General features: G+C 38.6%; 2 protein-coding genes across 13 annotated transcripts in view; one reads left to right on the top strand and one right to left on the bottom strand.

The window, feature by feature from the left end:
• The window catches only part of LOC102367796 (armadillo repeat-containing protein 1-like), a 10,986-nt gene extending 7,288 nt beyond the window's left edge, over window positions 1–3,698 (top strand). The window contains exons 6-7 of the mRNA XM_014523181.2: window positions 614–685; window positions 1,494–3,698. Of these exons, the coding sequence (XP_014378667.2) occupies window positions 614–685; window positions 1,494–1,547 (126 nt within the window). The 3' untranslated portion in view covers window positions 1,548–3,698. The remainder of the gene's footprint in view (window positions 1–613; window positions 686–1,493) is intronic.
• Window positions 3,699–3,795: 97 nt separating this feature from the next.
• BCLAF1 (BCL2 associated transcription factor 1) overlaps window positions 3,796–19,310 on the bottom strand; it is a 41,765-nt gene continuing 26,250 nt past the window's right edge. For 3 of the 12 annotated variants that reach the window (XM_025212338.1, XM_006030657.3, XM_006030661.3), the window contains exons 9-12: window positions 18,916–19,091; window positions 17,522–17,702; window positions 7,761–7,907; window positions 3,796–4,528 (exon numbers count right to left, since the gene is read on the bottom strand). In XM_025212338.1, coding sequence (XP_025068123.1) covers window positions 4,289–4,528; window positions 7,761–7,907; window positions 17,522–17,702; window positions 18,916–19,091 — 744 coding nt within the window. In that variant the 3' untranslated portion in view covers window positions 3,796–4,288. Of the gene's footprint in view, window positions 4,529–7,760; window positions 7,908–16,178; window positions 16,340–17,521; window positions 17,703–18,656; window positions 18,784–18,915; window positions 19,092–19,310 lie in introns of those variants that run through there. The other 9 variants (XM_025212339.1, XM_006030659.3, XM_025212341.1 and 6 more) reach the window with 9 other exon arrangements.

The raw sequence follows: 19,310 nt of genomic DNA, 5'->3' as shown, positions 1-19,310 counted from the left end.
AGGAGGGCAGATTGAGGTGGCAGCAACAGCCAAGGTGAGGGAGTGTTGGGGGCTATGGGTGCTGCCCAGCCAGGGCAAGAATGCATAGCTGCAGGACCCAGTTGGAGGAGCAAGACAGAGCCACCAGGGGCTGGCACTGGGGCCAGCTCCTTGCAGTGCACAGGGGTGGGGGTAATGGGGGGCATATGCCCCCCTACATTTGTGCACTTGCCACTGAATCTACTGCCGATTTCCTTGCATCTGGGGGCAGGGTCCCACACAGGCTCATTTGCCCAGGGCCCCACACCCTGCTCGGGTCATCTCTGATTGGAAATATTGTTCAATGAATTGCAACTTTCTTTGCCTTCGCAGTTCAGAACGCAGTATTTTAAAGTTGCATTTTTAGCAGTAAATTTGCTGTGTTATAATTATGTATTTTGGATGCCAGGGTGGGTAATGAACAGGTCACAGATCACTCTAGATATACCCAGTGTAATGCTTTCTCTTTAAAACATCCATTCTTGCCCCTGCTGGGGACAGGATACTGAGCTAGATGGATCATTGGTCTCACCCAGTATGGCACTTCTCATATTCTTATACTCTTATGTTTAAAACAGTAAACCTCTTATTTTAGACCCTAGCTTCTGCTATTGCTGCAACAAAAGTATTAGAAGCACAACTGATTAGAAGTGAATCTGGAAAAGAGGTAAGGCTACCTAATTCTTTAAGCAGACATTCTATTGCTAAACTCACAAAATTGATAAAATTTCACTGTCCAATAATACCATTAGGGGACTTCCAATACTGAAAAAAATGTGAGAAAAGTTGAAATGGCTACTACCTTCCCTCTTTGGGTAGATGAATCAACAGATAAGTAAAAAATGCCAGCTCCTAGCTTTTATTCATTTGGCTGATGATAGAGAAATAAAGCAATTCTTTTACTATCAAGAACTCAGTGATACTACAAAAGGTTAGGATGTTCTTGACAGTGGATTCATATTTGAAATCTTTGGGTTTATCCTCCTGGAAATCCTGTGTAGGTGTTTGCACAGACAGTGTTCCCACTATGGTTGGGTCAGTATGAGGATTTGTTTCAACCATGAAGAGATCAGAATCCAAGTGGTGTTACAACTTACTAGGCGCATCTACATGAGATGCTACAAGCAGACTAATTCTATCGTGAATTAGTGTCACGGCAAAAGCTGCACTAATATGCACAACAGAATTAGCCTACTGCGTATTCATGTCACCTAAAAGACATGCACCAGCAATACTGTGCTGTAGCACCAGTTACGACGCATTTAGTACTTGTTATTACAGATAGTGAACTTAATATGTGCCATAATTATGGCATATCAATGCACCTGAAGGATGCAGTGGGCACGTCTACACCGAGACGCTTTTGTAGTGAAAAATGTGTGCCAGGAATTGTAAAAAGTATAAAAAGTATGTGCGCACAGTAAAAGCAGTCAATTACATTAAAAGGCCACTAAAAACGTTTTGTTTTTTCCAAGATTGTACAAGACGATGGAAATCTGAATATACCAGTATCATGTTGCACAAAGTAGTAAGATGGTTATCAAGAGGCAAGGTTTTATCCCAAGTTTACAAGTTGAAGGAGGAAGTGTTAACAATTTTTACACACAAACATCCACCTGATTTCTATGATCTGTTGAGCAGGCATAGCTGGTGCTCTAAAAACTAGCATATCTTGCTGGCATATTTCTGTATTTGAATAAACTGAATACCAGCATGCAATGTCCAAATGAAAATATTTCGACTCCTTCTGATGAAGCTTAGCTCTAACTTAGCTGACGACCAGGGATCCAGATAAGATTCAGATCTGGAAGGCTCAAACTAATGTCTGATAACTAGAAATGTTTCCCCCTCAGAGCTGCATCAAATAATATAGAAGTCTTGCTACTGATATTGGATGACTTGGAATTGCTAGAAGATTCAAAAATGTTTCCCAGATGTGGATGTTGCAGAGTATGCTGGGTTAGAAACCTGTTTACGGAAAAATCAAGAATCGGGGAATTCAGTCTTCAGGAAAAACTTGCTGATAAGCACAGTGATCAGACCCTAAGACTGAAATATGGTGCAGTATCTTTCAATCACGTCTGTGTTTAACTAACCAAGCAATACACCAACATTTCAAAATAAGCTGTAAAATATTGTAATTTTCAACATCATATGTGAGTTGGGGTTCTCTGCTTTAACAAACAAAAAAAAAATGAGAGAGAGGCAACTTTCAGTGGAAGAGGAAGTGAGTCTCTTTAATTCAGCCACAAATTCAAGATATTTGCAAGAACCACCAGCCTGTCTCATTAATTATATGGGTTATTCATGTGTGTTTTTTCCAGTTTGATTAAAAAAGGATGTGTCCAGTCATTTTTTTACCCACTGTAATTAACTGTTTTTTTAATGAGGTACCACTAAATTTTGACAAGTTATGGAGAGGTGCCTTGAGTCTGAAAAGGTTAAGAACCACTGGCCTATAAAATGTAGGCACTTGCCTCAGATTTGTTAATTAAACCCTAAAAGTTGTTGTGGTAATATTCATTTTCTAGCCTGTATCCAAGAAAGGGCAGTGTTTCAGCCCTCCTTATTGAAATTTAAAAAAAAAAAAAAAAAAAAAAAAAATTTTGTATGCTAAAAGCATCCAAGCTTCGGTACAGCAAGGTACAAATTCTTTTAATTTTCAGATTATTGTTCCATTTAAGACTGCAAGTGTGCTACGGCAATCTCACTTGCCAGAATACTTACCTGAAGAGGAAAGTCTGCATGAAGAATCTGAAAAAGCAGTTTTGCAAACTGGAACAAAGACTGATGCAAAGAGTAGCTGGATCAATAGTGCCACACATTTCTTGACCAAAGCTTTCTACTGGTGACTCATGAGTCAGCAGAAGTTATTCAAAACATTTCTGATTGTGTAGTTGTGATGGAGCCATTTAGTATCTATTATACTGCTCAGGGACTTAACAAATAACAGGTAGTGCTTTTAGTTTCCTTGTTAGTGGTTTACTTCTGTCATAAAACCAGGAAAGAATTCCAGGAACATGCGTCCCCCAAGATGGTGCTTCTGGTTAGTGTATATAAATTAAACTACTGCTTGGGTTGTTGAACAAACAAAATTGAGGCATTGCCCCAGTAGCAGCTACATGAGCAAAGAAACATTACACTTAAGCAAGGTAGCTACCTATGTTTGTTTGACCTTAGGCAGAACACAAGACAGGGTAGCACCTTGTAGATTAACTCATCCAGAGAGGCTTTCACAGCTTCAGTTATATCTGACGAAGTAGGCTATAAATTACAAAAGCTCATGCCTCTGAGTGAGTAATCTGTGAAGGTGTATCCTGCCTTGCATTCTATCTCTATACTAAATACAGAGTTAAAAAGAGGGCTTCTATCTATGGCCTAAAAATGTACACTTTAATCACACTGCTAAAAATTTACGCCCTGAATAAGTATTGTGGTATATACCTTCATTCGTATCCATTTCTCAGAAGTGGCTCTTAAAGGGAACAGTCCTTATGTGATCTACTGCAAGGTTTTTGTGACTACTAAAACAGGAAGTTAATATGGTTAGTTCCCATTTTACTTTGTCACTGAGACTGCTTTGGCAAGATTAAGTGACTATTTTCAAATTGTCTGTCTGCTGCAGCTTTGTTATAGAGTGCAATCTGAACACTATTTTTTATTTTGGTAACAAGAAACCACTTCTGTTATATAACTGGCCCTTAAACCAAAGGAAAATTCCAGTGCCCATTTTTAATGTAGTTGGTACCAAGGTAAAAAAAAAATGCTCTTCCAACATTTTAGGTGTGCAGAGCTGTAAGTTTACTTCAGAATAAAATACAGACGTGGGGAAGAATCAAAACTTTTAGAGTTGTACTTGACCATGTATTTTGGACAAAACAGAATTACACTGCATATAACAAACAGTAAAAGTTCTTAAAAGTTGAGTTACAAATATTTTACTTTCTACCTGTACGATCATCAGCATACAGTTTACTATATCAAGATTTCTAAAGGCTTAAAACAAAACAATTGTTCTATACTACTTTCAAACAGTAAAATTTAAGTAAAATGCTTACATTCATTTGACAACAAAAGAAAATTATTAAAAATGCTGTGTAGATAGTGTGAGGGCTGATCTTTCAGTTGGAATTCTTCAAACTTATTACTCCTGTGGAAAAAGAGAAATAATATCTTACTGCATTCTTTTTGTCCATTACTGACTCTACATTAAGGTGTTTTCATTTTAGGAGATTGAAGTTAAAGAGTACGGTGAGGAAGAAAATATTCATCAAATCACAGACAAGCCAGAATTTTCTACCTTTTCTTCTTTGCGTCTGTCCTTTTCTTCATTATTTTCCATTGTTTCTTCTTCTTCTTCTACAAGCCCATCCCCTTGGTATTTGTCATGTGTCCACTTTGGACTGCTACCTGATTTTTTGAAGTTAAACCGCCCTCTGCCCCGCTGGAAAGTGCCACGACCTCTTCCTCTTTTGGCCCAATAATCCACACCATCATCTCTGTCATCATGCTATATTAAAAAGGGACAAAGAAGAAGAAAAAGTTAAATGAACAATATCTATAATGTACTTAACACTGTATTATATAGGAATGATAAATTCAATACACTGTTGAATTTATATAAATTTTCTCGAGGTGCAGTTTTATAGGAAATATTTTAGCAGTTTAGATTCCATTATTGATATCTTATAGCTGATAGCAGGAGGCATAGTTCCCACATTTAAAACTACAAAAAAAAAATTTCCAAAAACAATTAAGATTTCCTTGATTTATGAAGGGTTTTGCATTGGAGGCTTGTCATACAGAGAACTACTCTAACTCCCATTTATAATGATGGATATCAAACCGATCACTTAATGAGATTTACTATCTTCTGGAAGTGCTGGCTTTACCACCCTACTTAACATTACTTGCTGATCTCACTCCTGCTGGTATAGTAAAAGAAAGGGCCTGTCAGAAGTTACTGAACAGACAAAATTCTGTTGCCTCTTACTACAAAATAAGTTTTTTGTTGATTTTTTTAAATACAAAAGAAGTCTTAGTTACTGGGTCAAAGCAGTTCCTTTGGTTTCTGAAACCAAATTCGTAGATATCATTCAGAGGCACTACCATATTCTCTAAAACAGGATGGAATGATTATTTAATCAATGGATTTTAATCTCTTTTTGCATTTGCATTTTAGTAATTTTCCAAAACAAGAGTTGGTGCTTTTTGGCTCGTAACCACTAAAAATGTGCTGCTGTACAACCAGATATCTATTGTTTATTTCAAGTTAGGCATTTGTTTTTAAATTCTGCTAACCAGAGAAATGCATCCTATGCATGTACTTAAGCCAGTAGTCCTCAACCTTGTTAGACTGAAGGCACCCCTCAGAAAAGTGTTGGCTCTTAGTTTTCAGTCTTAACTATAGAAACATAATAGAGCAATTCTTTTGTTGCAAAGAACTCAGGAAGACCACAACAGGTCAGAATGCTTTTAACACTATAGATTCCTATTTGAAATCTCTGGGTTTCTCTTTTGAATCATTTTTTTGCATCTAGAAGTGCTAATATTGTATGGCACCCCTGAAAGGAACTTAAGGCACCCTGGTTGAGAATCACTGACTTAAGCAATATAACAATACACTACAGTTTCTACCTAGTCATGAATGACATCTGCTAAATGATTAATGATTTATATGTAATTTCGTCAAGTTGCAATGGATAAAAACAATGAGGTTTATTAAATTCATAAAAACAGAATTAAAATGGTTTTAATTGAATATAATACTTTATGTTTTAGATACCTAAAAAAAGTTTATCAAAATACTGTTTACTTAAAACTAATTAATGAAATAAATTATATGTAGCTAGTGAACTGTTCTTCCAGATTTCGGAACGAATAAGTCTCATCTGCTCCCACTTCTGAAAAGAAGGAAAAAAAAATATTATCTCTGTACCTGGCTAATACAAACAAAGTTTCTTCACATCTTGGTCGTTTTGCAGTCTGCCTAATTTGCAGATGAATTAAAGATATTCATCTGTTTATGGCCACTTTTACAATTAAAAGGCACTACTTCTCCAATCAAGTTGGAGTTAATCAGTGTTCCCAAGACAGCTCTTTCCTGTGGCTCTGTACACCCACAGTTGTTCTGCAAAACCACGTTTGTAAGTGGATATAGACAAGGAACCTAATCCAGTGAAGTATCCAGGTTCTGCTTTATATCAATTTGGCATATCAACAAACCTTACATTCAGGTAGTTAGCTAGCAACTTTTAGCAATTCAGTGATTTGACTCTAAAGCTTCAGCAGCAGGAGTATTCTATTAAAATTACTTATAGTTTAATGTTCTGTTTGACAGTTTGTTTTCACTCAGTCCAAATGAATTATGGAAAGTGTAGGCTTCTATTTAATCCAAATTAAATGGATTATGGAAAATTTAGACTTCTATTGCCTGTCATGTTTTGCAACAGATTTTTAAGGAAAAAATTTTATTTAAGTAAAATCCAGTTTAAACAAAGCTGATTTTTTTAAGATCAGTTTTCATCCATCATCATTCATCCATAAAGCTCCAAAATTGCTTATAATGCTTTAATAGTTCAAATTTAATACTAATTCAATTTTCCCCTCAATTGTAAATTGACTAAATTGTCTGAATTGCAGGTTAGTACAAATCTGAATGACAAAATGTTTTCCATCATCTGCTTGACTATAAAAGAGAGCATCAAGTAAATCCCTTATTATTCATGTCTTGGTAAATGTCTTCTGAACCTTAATAAAAATAAGACCTTTGGACAAGAAACGACATACAAATTTCAAAAACAGATTTGGAACTTTTTTTTTTTTTTTTTTTTTAAGGGATTTTTCAGTTCAACTTTATGCCAAGTATGAGCCAAGGCTGAGAGCCCAGGTTTCATTATAAAAGTTCCTCTTTTCCTTGAGGATAACAAAGCTCAAGTATTCCAGGAGATTCTGTTATTTGATACACTGTGTTATATGTGATAAGCATGCAACAACACTAAATACAGATCTCAGCTAAGCCCAATATATTTGGATTCCAGTGTACTAAATTTCTTTTCAGGATGATTACTGGAATTATTCCATGTATAATACTTCTGATTATACCATATTAAATGAATGCACTACAATATCACAGAACAAACTTTGATAGTTTAGAAAAATAGGTCTTATCCTTATTAACTAATAACGTAACATTCTCTTTATTAAGCAGAACTAGAACGTGCTAAATAAAAAATCTTGGATCACTTATTTTAACAAGGTTTTTTTTGTTTGTTTTTTGGGGGGTTTTCTGCTGGTAGAAAAAGACCAAAGATGGAGGAGTTGCACCTATTTCTCCATACTCCAATGAGAGCAGCAGAGCTGCTGCTACCATAGCCAGTCCATGTCTATCCTAGATATGCTACTGGCTTTCCATTTTTACTGGACTCTCAGATAGGGCTGAGGCACCATCTCTCAGTAAGCATCAGTCTGGTATGTTGTCATTCCTCCATCCGAAGGATGGAAATAATGTTTTTTTTGTGGATATTCTTCCCTTAAAACAAGCTATTGCCACCCTCCTACAGCAAAAAGATGCTGGAGCTGGCACTGCTGGAAGCCTGATGCTCTCATAGCAGTATGATGCTACGGCAGACAGTGATAATAAAAATAACATGCATAAAGTGACAGCCTTCTTAAAACCGGATATCAAATATGCTTTGAGAACAAAAATGCATGCATAATATAATAAATTCTCTAGCACCCACCAAGAAGTATTTCTTGCTTTTTGGGGTATATTCAGGATCCCATTCCTCTTCCTTCGGTCTCTTTTGAAAAGTAGTATTTGAGTTGCTGGGACCAGTATTTGTACCAGCAAAACCTCCTCTGGCTCTTCCTCTGCCCCTAATTCGAAACTGATTAACCAAAGCGTTTATGTATTTAATCAATTTACATATAGCCACAAACCACACATTCAAATTGTACTGTATTATAACCAAAACACTTGTTCCGTTTTTTTCCTCAGAATAGATCTTTGCAAAATCGTCATTGAAAAATTCACATGTAATATTTAAAGTACAACATATTAAGTCTAAGATATCTTTAGGCATCTTTAGACATCAGTGCTACTTATGTATCTAAACATTTACAGTGTTTATCCATTTCATTCAATGGCTATTTAATGTAAAACACAAATGCTGCTGGGGCAGGAGCACAGGCCAGACTTCAGTAGGCAGGGAAAGTGCCTCTGGCCTTTCCTAACCAGCAGCCTGGTGTTTAGGGCACTTTACAGGGCAGTGAGATAAGTTAAGCTCTAGGTCTCCAGCTCTAGTTAAGTGCCCCAACTAGGCTACTGGACTAAAAACACAGAAGGTTATTCTGTCAAAAAGCAAGTCCACCTGTTTCTTTTCCAACCACCATTTTGGAGACAGAGTTACATGCCATCCCAGGTGGAGTAGGATCGCCACAGATGGTCATAATGGAATTCATTTGAGCATGCTCAGAAGGACAAGTCTAGTTACACAGACAAAAATAAGATCTCTCCAAGTGGAATGAAACAACATTTAGTAGCAGTCAGACACCTTTAAGCAACAGAGAAACTCAACCTAAAGGTTTTATTTGAGCCAATTATCCTATTTAGCTAAATATTTTAATAGAATTTGTAGAATATGTTTACTCATTATGTGCTCTTGGGGAAAAAAATACAAAGAACTTGGTAATCTTAAACTACTTTCAAACTTGGGAGTCTTTGGTTAGTAACAACTAAAGGTTACAAGATAATGTTCCAAGTTTGTTTTTTCCTGCAAAGTACATCTAAAGTGGACTGAAGAAACCTATAGATTTGGAGCAGTAGAAGAAAAGAGCAGACTTGGGGGAATTAAAAACAAAGCATCCTAAGAAAGACTTGTCTATACATGAAATTACTCAGGAAAAGCTAATAAAGTTGTTCTGGAAAACCAGTTTATGGATAACTCCATATGTGAATAAATGTATTCTGGAATAAGGCTGTCTACACATGGTGTTATCCATAATCAGCTGTTTTATTCTCAAGTCAGTCTATTTAAAAATCTAAATGAACTTTAAAGAAGATAGTATACACTAGGGGTTGGCAACCTGTGGCCTGTAGGCCAGGTTTAGCCCAGAGAGACACTGAGTCCAACCCAGAGATGTAGGAATCAACATGCTACTGTGGGTTGAAACAGAGATAGCTGGGTCCTATAGCACCTGCCCACCTGCTTCTGTCCCAAGCTGGGTCATTCCAATCTGCAGCTAGAAAAGGTTGCCGACCATGGGTATACAGCATGTTAACAAAATGTTCAAATAACCGTACGTCTAGAATCTGAACTGTGCATCTCACTTATAAATTTACTGTAAAACAGTTTCAAAGCATTAAGCTGTACATTGTGTCACAAGAGAATATTTAAAAATCAGGTTAATTAATACTCAGAAAAAAATGTCTGTTTGCATGGAAAGTTAGGCTTGCAGAACGCGTTAACAGCAATTTCTCTCAGGGTTTCCTAAAGAAAACTGAATTTAAGTCTGACAGGCCTGTTAATACACCTAAACCTACCAATGCAGTTTCTTTTTATTAACAACCCAGCACTTAGAAAGAAATTGCATATTAGAAAGTAAACCCAAACTACGTGACCAAAAGCTTTCCCAACTGTGACTGAGATGTTAAAATCTTTCGCTTGTCTGATGGGCTGCACAAGTGAGGAACAGAAAAGCAAGAGACTGAGTCCCAGGTGACCATACAGAAGGACTGAGTTCAGAACATGAGGCATGAATTGCTTAATGTTATTTAATGTTTAAACGAAATTGGACTAAACGGAGCACTGCAGCATTCACAAACCTCCAAATACTGCAAACGAAATCAGGAGACAATATGGAAAGATAATTTAGGAAATGCTAAGTAAGCGTGGTTATTGCCTAAAGAAAACCAGAAGTGGAAGGTTTAAAAAAAAAATCTAGACTAAGTATAAGAGCAAACAAGCAGGCTGAAGAAATCTTTTTGTTTCTGATAGTCTTGAAACCACTTCACTGCAAAATCAAGGAATGATCACAGCACTGCCATTTTGGAAAGTGTAACACCACATTTACTTGAACACAAGGTTTTTTTCCCCTCCAGTCAGCATGGGGAGAAAAGCCCCTCATTTTACATTTGTATTAAAATACATTGTTTATCACTAAGCTGCTGCCAGAAGCAGCATGTGCTCAGTAATGGAAACCAACTATGAAGTAGATTAGATGCAGCCAACACTGAATATGACTATAAAATACATGTCCCAATTTGGCAAACATGCTGGTGGGAACCTACCACAACGATAAGTTAGTGCAGCCCATTTGAATAAGGTTTATGGTAATGCCCATTAAATGCAGTCCCCCCTCGGCGCTGACTCCCCCCCCCCCCCAAGTCATAATAAGCTGCTACACTGCATACATTTCAACTTCCTATTCATACCCATAGCTGAGCTGTGGCTTCTTTCCCATTATTCCCCATTCTTCACCATCCTTACATATCTGGCAAACATCTTATGGGACACCACAAACAGTTCACCCCCTCTGTCTGTTGCATGATTAGTGTGGCCCCTCCCTCCATGAGGTGAAGCTGGACCAAGCTGCCCCACGCCTGATCTGCATTTTAATTTCTGGAGCATCCCAGTACTCGTGACAAGAACATTCAGTTCCAGTCATGAGTGAGGGCTAATTAACAAATAGATCCTTTGCGTGGGGGTATCTAGCATATAACAATATAATGAGCACTGCTGAGCTGTGGGCTCACCATGGCTTGAAATGCTGCCGACTCTGGTGGGACTCAATTAAAAAAAACCTATATGATAAATGATAAGCCTTTTGGCTTTGAACTAATATCATGCATAAGCAGTGCTGTGATTTTTCTTCAGAGTGTAAAAATCTTTCACCATGTATCCATGTCTATGAAGACAGTTCTCCTGAACTGTACCCTGGAAGAAGTGCTCTTATGGCATGGTTCAGTACCTGCCAAGGTGCAGTGGCTTTAAGCCCAGTTTATGGAAATGGGACTCTTTTCCCTTGCCTGCTCTGAGGGCCTTATGGCTAAGGGCAAGCAAAACTTGGGGGCATCTGAGCCCCATCCCTCTAGGCATGGGACTGCAAGTAAGATGCCTGCCAAAGGATTTGGAAACATCTGAAGCCCCAGGTGTGGGTGGAGGATGTTTGCTGGTAGTAGGGCCACTTATGGTTCCGGACTCTTGGATTTGGAATTAGTTTTGCCTAATTTGGCCTCTGATACAAATTATAAAAAATAATCTGCTCATTTCCAGTGGTCAAATCTTGGCTTTATGCCTACTTTTTGGAAATGGGAGATTCCCTCTGAGCTTGCTCCTGCAGCCATACAGCTGAGAATAAGCAAAACTTGGAGGCATCAGAACCTCAACCCTCTGGGCTTGCGCCTGCATGTAAAATGCTTGCCAAATTATATGGATGCATCTGAAGCCCCAGGTAGTAGTGGAGGATAGTAGGGTCACATATGGATCACATATGGATCCTGAACAACTCATGGATTTGGAACAGATTTGGCTAATTTTGCTTGGAAAACAAAAAGTTTCCTTAAAAAAAAAATCTGTTCTATATGTAAGTAGGTGCCAATGTGCTGCTTAAAAGTGTGTTTATGGAGTACACGTGCTAAAATTTGAAACAATTTCAGAAGAGGTAAAATGCATCAATTCTAGATCAGTAAGTCCATGGGTACTATATACTACAGCTATATTTAACTTCGAAGTCAACATTTTCATATTTGCCCCTCACTTCCATGTGCTCAGGGAAAGCAGAGTCTGACAGTAAGGAGGGCGGGGGAGGGGGCGGGCTGCAGGCAGGAGGAAGACAAAGGACCTGACCCCCCCAGATTTATCTTCCCTGCTGTAGCAGTGGGAGAGGACAAAATTAAGGTGAACCTTCAATAATTATATTGTTTACATGGAAGTTCGTAACAAATTTATACATTTTCCATATACAATATCTAATTATTGGGGTAGGGCAGGTCATCTTGTAATGGAATCATAGAACATTAGGGTGGGAAGGGACCTCAGGAGGTTATCTAGTCCAAACCCCTGCTCAATGCAGGACCATCCCCAACTAGATCATCCCAGACAAAGCTTTGCCTAGCTGGGTTTTGAAAACCTCCAAGGATGGAGATTCCACCACAACTGGGAAACCTGTCCTAGTGCTTTACTACCCTCTCCTGGTAAAAAAATTCTTCATAAAGTCTAACCTAAATTTCCCTTGCTACAACTTGCAACTGTTGCTCCTTATTCTGTCATATGCCACCACTGAGAACAGTCCAGCTCCATCCTCCTTCAAGTCTCCCTTCAGGTAGTTGAAGGTTGCAATTAAATCCCCCCTCAGTCTTCTCTTCTCCAAACTAAATAAGCCCAGTTCCCTCAGCCTCTCCTCAGAAGTCGTGCCCCAACCCACTTTTGTTGCCCTCCGCTAGACTCTCTCCAATTTGTCCAAATCCTTAATTTAGTGGGGGGCCCAAAACAATACTCCAGATGTAACACTGGAACAAGTTACCCAGAGAGGTGGTAGAAGCTCCATCCTTGGAGGTTTTCAAAACCCAGAGAGACAAGCTTTGTCTGGGATGATCTAGTTGCAGATGGTCCTGCATTGAGCAGGGAGTTGGACTAATGACCTCCTGAGGTCCCTTCCAACCCTAATGTTCTATGATTCTATTACAAGTGCTGAATAGAGGGGAATAATCACTTCCCTTGACCTGCTGGCAACACACTTACCAATGCAGCCCAGTATGCGGTTAGCGTTTTTTGCAGCAAGGGCAGTGTTGGCTCATACTCAACTTATTGTCCACTGTAACCCCCAGGTCCTTTTCTGCAGAGCTGCTACCCAGCCAGTCAGCCTCCAGCCTGTACCAGACGGTGCATGGGATTGTTTCATCTTAAGTGCAGGACTTTGCACTTGTCCTTGTTGAACCTCATGACATTCCTTTTGGCCTAATCCTCCAATTTGTCTAGGTCACTCTGAATCCTAGGCCCTACCCTTCAATGTATCTACTACTCCCCCCAGCTTGTCATCTGCAAACTTGCTGAGGGTGCACTCTCTGCCATCTTCCAGGTCACTGATGAAAACATTCAACAAAACTGGCCCCAAGACCAATCCCTGGGTCACTCTACTTGATACCAGCTGCCAACTAGATAGAGGCATCGTTTACTACCCTCCAAGCCCGATGCTCCAACCAGATTTCTATCCACCTTAGAATCCATTCATCCAGCCCATACTTACTTAGCTTGCCTGCAAGAATGTTGTGGAAGACCATATCAAAAGCCTTGCTCTAAATCAAGGCACACCACATCCACCAATCTCCCCACATCCACAAAGACAGTCATGTCATCAGAGAAGCAATTAGGTTGGTCAGACATAACTTGCCTTTGGTGAATCCATGCTGACTGTTCCTAAACGCCTCCCCTCTCCTCCAAATGTTTCAAGATGGATCCCTTGAGGATCTGCTCCATGATTTTTCCAGGGACTGAGGTGAGGCTGACTGGTTTGTAGTTCCCTGGATCCTCCTTTTTTCCCCCTTTCTTAAATATGGGCACCGTTTGCTTTTTCCAATCCTCTGGGACCTCTGCTGATCACCATGAGTTCTCAAAGATGATGGCAAGGGGCTCTGCAATCTCAGCAGCCAGCTCTCTCAGCACTCTCAGGTGCATCCCACCTGGCCCCATGGATTTGTATACATCTAGCTTTTCTAACAGTGCCTAACCTGTTCTTTCAACACTGAGGGCTGCTCGCTTCCTCCCCAAATTGTGCTGCCCAGTGCAGTAGTCTGGGAACTACCTTGCCTGTGAAGACTGAAGCAAAAAAGGCATTGAGCACTTCAGCCCTTTCCATCCTGTCACAAGAGTGCCTCCCCGATTCAGTAAGGGACCCACACTTCCCCTGATCCTCCTCTTGCTACTGACATATTTGTAGAAACCCTTCTTGTTACCGCACATCCCTTGCTAGCTGCAACTCCAATTGCACTTTGGTCTTCCTGACTTCATCCCTGAATACCTGAGCAATGCTCTTATATTCTTCCCTAGTTATCTGTCCAAGTTTCCACTTCTCATAAGTTTCCTTTTTGTGATGTAGTTTACTGAAGAGTTCCTCCATCTTATCTAATATTGAGTGAATACATCAGCATTTAAGAAAAAGAACAGTACTAAGATCAAGTTAAGTTAGCAGCTGTTGGTATTAAGAATCTAAAGCTGGAACTTCTCAGAATAAAATATTATCTTGTATATAAGATATGGTGTATGGTCTTAAAAAAAAACTGCAAAGCCATGCAGACTAGGAGATGTAGTACACCCTCATGCTGCCTTTGTGGGCCTCCTATGGGCAGAGTTTAGCACAGAAAGGAAGGGGACTATTTTATTACAAGGATAGCTTTCTCCTTTTTCACCGTCTGGCAAGAACCTGCAGAGAGAATTTTTTTTTAGGAACTGTCAAAGTCCAGAAGTCAGCTTCTGGCTAGTATTTATTTTTAGATACACATTTCTACTTCCAAACAACATTTATAATTTATAATTCATATAACGAAGTGTCAGCTTACATCATTTTGGTAAGTACTGTAGTCTCTTGATGAAAATTAACATTGGTTTTAGATGAAGGAGACAGGTCTCTGTATACGAGGGCTGTCAAACTCATCCATCATTGCAAGCTAGATGAGTTGCAAGCTAGATGGAGTTGCCTGGAGCATGGGCTGTTATCTGGCTTGCAAGGCTGGAAATGTGGTGGCTGCAGCATTAAATTTCCACTGTCCTCTGAAGACATGGCAGTCAAGTGCTCATCCCACTGCATGTTTCCAGTACAGGCCAAATGATGCTGCTCCATGTTCAAAGTTTGGCCTGCAGGGCTAGACATCTGGCAGTGGGATGAGCAGGAGCAGTACCAATTTCAATGGTTCTTTAAGCCAAGTAAATTATTGCTGCCACTGCTCTTCCTATGAGCAGTCCCACAAGCGGGACCTGGAGCACAAAGCCACATCATCTGGGTGTTAGAAATTTGGTAGAGGGGATGGGTGGTGGCTGCCATGGCTCTGGCAGCCATTGTAATTCCTGTTGCCACTGCTCACTACACCAAGTTGCAGGGTTCCCAAAGAGCTGAAAGAAACTGGAAGACATGGCTCTGTGGACCATATTTCACACCTCTGCTCCACACCTTCCTGGCCAGTCAGCCAGACTCACCCACCAAATCTACACCCGTACTCTCACCCCCTAAAAAGACAATTTTGATACAAACCCAAAAGTTCTCATCCAAAACTGAAACTGTATATTGGAATAATTAACTTAAACTACAAACATTTTTCAGTTTACTTGCACTGCTGAAATTTCTGTTCAGTCTATGATAGAAAGTGCAAGATTAATTCATTAATCAACATGTCTATTCAGATTACCTTGATTACAGTAGTCTTGATATCAATAAGCTTATGTAAAATACAGCCAATTGTCTCAAAAGATTACACAAAATCAATAAAGAACTCAATTATTTCTCATTTAAAGCTTCTCCTTTGACTACACAACCAACTTTATATAAACAGACACTTGGATAAAATTTCAGTGCATGTCCCTGTAACATGCCTCCAGTACATTTTGCCCAATTTAGTTTTATTAAAACTATAACAATTATATAAACATTAAGGTTTATATAATTTAAGAGGCTATTCTACAATGTAACCTCTTGTTAAAAAGGAAATGCGTCTGTTAAACCTATTTTTCGTTTAAATTTTTTCTGTTCGTTACTTTCCTGTGAATAGTGTTAAATTTCCCTTCATTGGAGCTTACAGCATCCAAGTACTTATAATAGTCTTAATCATAGTTTAACAGTCTTAATCATAGTATAGTAGCAGAATTATAGACATTGAAGTCTTTTAATTTTTTCTTGTAAAACAGTCCTTCCAGCCCCATGAATACTGGGTCTCTCTCTTTGACCTACCTGGAGGGAATCATTGTCTTTAATGGTGGGGTACACAGAAGTGTACAGTACAGATTGTAATAACAGTACAGATAACAGCAGGCCATCTCAAAATTGCACTGGCCTTTTTTGGCCACAAAAAGGCATGCTTATGTCTAATTTACCATCTCTTTCAGCATTACTCATTCATTATTATAGGCTACATGAAGGAGTCATTAGGACAGTTAGAGGTTACTCCTTACCACTGAGTCTGGATATTTGCAAGTTACATCTGGGGAAAAATGCCAGTTTCAAAGATGTCTCTCTCATATGTTTATTTCTGGCTCATGATCCTTATCTCTCTAGGTCACTTTGTGCTATTTTTCAGTCCTCGCTGGTGTTTGCATATTTCCCAATTTCATATCTGTGAATCATATAAACATGCTGTTCAGACCATTTTATAAATTAGTGGTTTTTAAAACCATTGTCTGAGGACCAGCAATAGTCAACACAACACTTCCAAGCCTCAATGATACAGCATTCTCCATTGGTCAACCATCAGCTTTGTTGCCGACTGTAGTCCAGGCCAGGCCATTCAGAGAAACATTAAAGAACAAAAGCAAGCATTCCTTCTTTCCCCAGATGGCTATGCAAGGATGCATATAAAATTTAACCAGGTATAAGTTCATAAATGCCAAAATGAAAAGGGTAACACACAGGAGGACAGAACTAAACCACAAAATGACCTGGAATAACTGGAGCAGCATGTGACAACAGGCAACAAATAAAAAAATTAATTTTAATAAATGGATGATGAATTTAAAAATTTTAATCCAAGGAAAGAAAGCCAGCTGCATGGTTACAAAACAGAGAAATAAGCATGCATCACATCCAGTGCATTAGCACGAGCTTGTTTATTTCCCTCTGTTTTTAATACTGTCTTGATAAGTCCCTTCTGTGAAATCAACTATTATGGTTACTGCAAGAGAAAAAACCTTTTGGTAGACAGTCTTCAGCTGTAATCCACTGTACTTTTTAAATAATCAGTATTTTGGATAACAATGGCCTTGATCTAAACTACACAGCTGCTCCACTGGTAGATTTGAGAGTGGGTCTACATTCCCAGCTTGCCTTCCCTGTGGCAGCAGAGCCACTTTCTCTGGTTACACCAGCATTCTTGGGCAGCAGGGGAGGTGGGTGGGGGAGGAGGGGGCATTCTTCTTGCAGTGCCTGGTAGACAGCAAAAGGTACATATAGAAATAATCCTTGCCTTCTTGCTGCAGCCCCTTCAACAACTGTTCCTTCTGGCAGCAGAAGCAGCCTGTGTAGGAAAGATCTAACAAAGATGCTGAAAGTCTGACCCAGTGTCAATCACTGCTTTACATTGCTCTAGTTATGCTATTGCTCTTACTGTACTAGCTATTTTTTCCTCTTTTGCAGCTGGTTTGAGTCAAAATATTCCAATAGTAACATAAGACTTCTTGAAACACTTCATATCTCAAATCTTGGGAATACGGTCTCTAGAGCCAAACCACCGTCATAAATAAAAAATTATAGCATTTAAAAATTGGACAGAAAGGAAGGAACAGAGAAAGAAAATACTTACAAAGGTGCCTCTGGGCCTGCTGACTCCTGCAAAACCAGAATATTCCTTCTGCTCATGGTGGGTTTTGAATTCTTCATCTCTTTCTTTCTTGCAGTCCTTTTCTTCTCGGGAACTGGATGAGGAGGAAGATGGGGAGGAAGATGAGGAAGATCGAGAACGGTCTTGCTCTCTTTTTTGTTTACTGAAAAATAAAAACCATACTGTGTGCTGTTTTAAAAATACTAGAGTCTGTAGCATGCTATATTAAAGGGGGTCACTTTATATTTTATGAAAATCTACCTCCCCCTTTCATAATATATATATATATATATATATATATACACGCACAAAATAATACATGTTTTAGGTGTTATGGTAAAGTATAGTTTTACTTTCCAGCTCCTTCCTCATCTTTAACATATTATAGGCACATACTATTCCTAGCGTGTTGGAAAAGCAGCTGTCTGCAACTGCAAAATTCCTTTTCTGGTGTTTGATTCAAGGAGGAGTTTTGAGATTTTAGGAGGTTTGTTTGTTGTTTTTTTAACTGCCTTTTTTGAAGGCATGAAAAGGGAAAAAAAAAAAATGGAAAAAGGAAGAAAACCCTGAAGGCAACATTTTAAATTAACTACATAATACAGTTTTCACATACTGTTGAAAATAGCAGACATGGTTTGGGCTTCCCTAAGAGGACACCAGTATAGGATTAGCCAGTGGATGATAGCGTGGATACCAGTCAGAAAGAAAATGGGAAGAAGGAAGCATAAGTAAAATCCATCATATACCCAATGAAATGCAGGAAGAAATTCTAAATAGCAAGACTTTGTATTTGGTAGCCCCATACTTTTACTAATTTGACTTGATTTACAAAATTTTAATACAATATCCAAAAGAAGGTCATACCTGAAATAACTCTTACCACTGCTACACAGTATCCACTGAAACATAACTATTAAGGACTAATGTTTTCGCTTAAAAACAGGTCACTGGCTTTAGAAAAATACATAAATTTCCCCTTTTCACCCATGTTAAACTTAGGTATCAGTAAAATTCTCATACTCTGGGTGTTATGAGTTGAAAAAGTGCGGAATCAAGCATAACGAACCAAAGTTCTTACACAAACTGTTTATAGAAATGTACTGCATTGAAGTCCAACCTCCTGATGTAGCCTGGATAATAGGACAGATTAATTTGTCATTTTTTTTTTCAGTGTTAGCTTGCTATTCCAAAGTTTTTGTCCTCATCCACCATTAGCCGTGTAAAAGACAGATAATACATTTTTGCTGTAAAACAAATAATTTTATTTGTTTAAATTTAAATGTTCCATTGCACAGTGAAAAATGAAAGCAATTAAGCTTACAATTACAAAAGGCTAATTAGAAGCTACAAACTACTGAAGAAATTCAAATATTTACCTGTCATCTTTGTAAGATTTGTAATCCTTGTAATCTTTTGGAGTTTTCTCTTGCTTTCTTGATCCACTGGATTCCCTGGAACCTTTAGAGTCCCCTCGTTCTTTACTTCGCTCTTTTCTACGACGGTCAATGTCGTGTCGGAGGTCAGCAGAATCGCACTTTAATTTTTTATCACCCTGTGATAAAACATCAGCAACAGCATCTTAAGATAAAAATAACTCAGAACAGAGTTTTTGAACTGGAAACCAATTTCTGTCTCTTGACTTCTAAAAGAGCAAGTTTGCCTAATTTCAATGACTCTTCAGCTCATTTTGTAAGTTTCGTATCTCAGAAAATTGATTTTTACATTTGATTGATTTAAAAAAACTTAAGAACTTAGCTTTAGAAAATATTTT

The sequence above is a fragment of the Alligator sinensis genome, unplaced genomic scaffold, assembly GCF_000455745.1.
Source record: "Alligator sinensis unplaced genomic scaffold, ASM45574v1 scaffold417_2, whole genome shotgun sequence".
Classification (NCBI taxonomy): Eukaryota; Metazoa; Chordata; order Crocodylia; family Alligatoridae; genus Alligator; species Alligator sinensis.
Note: the sequence above shows the minus strand (reverse complement) of the source record. Positions and strands in the feature narration are given on the sequence as shown.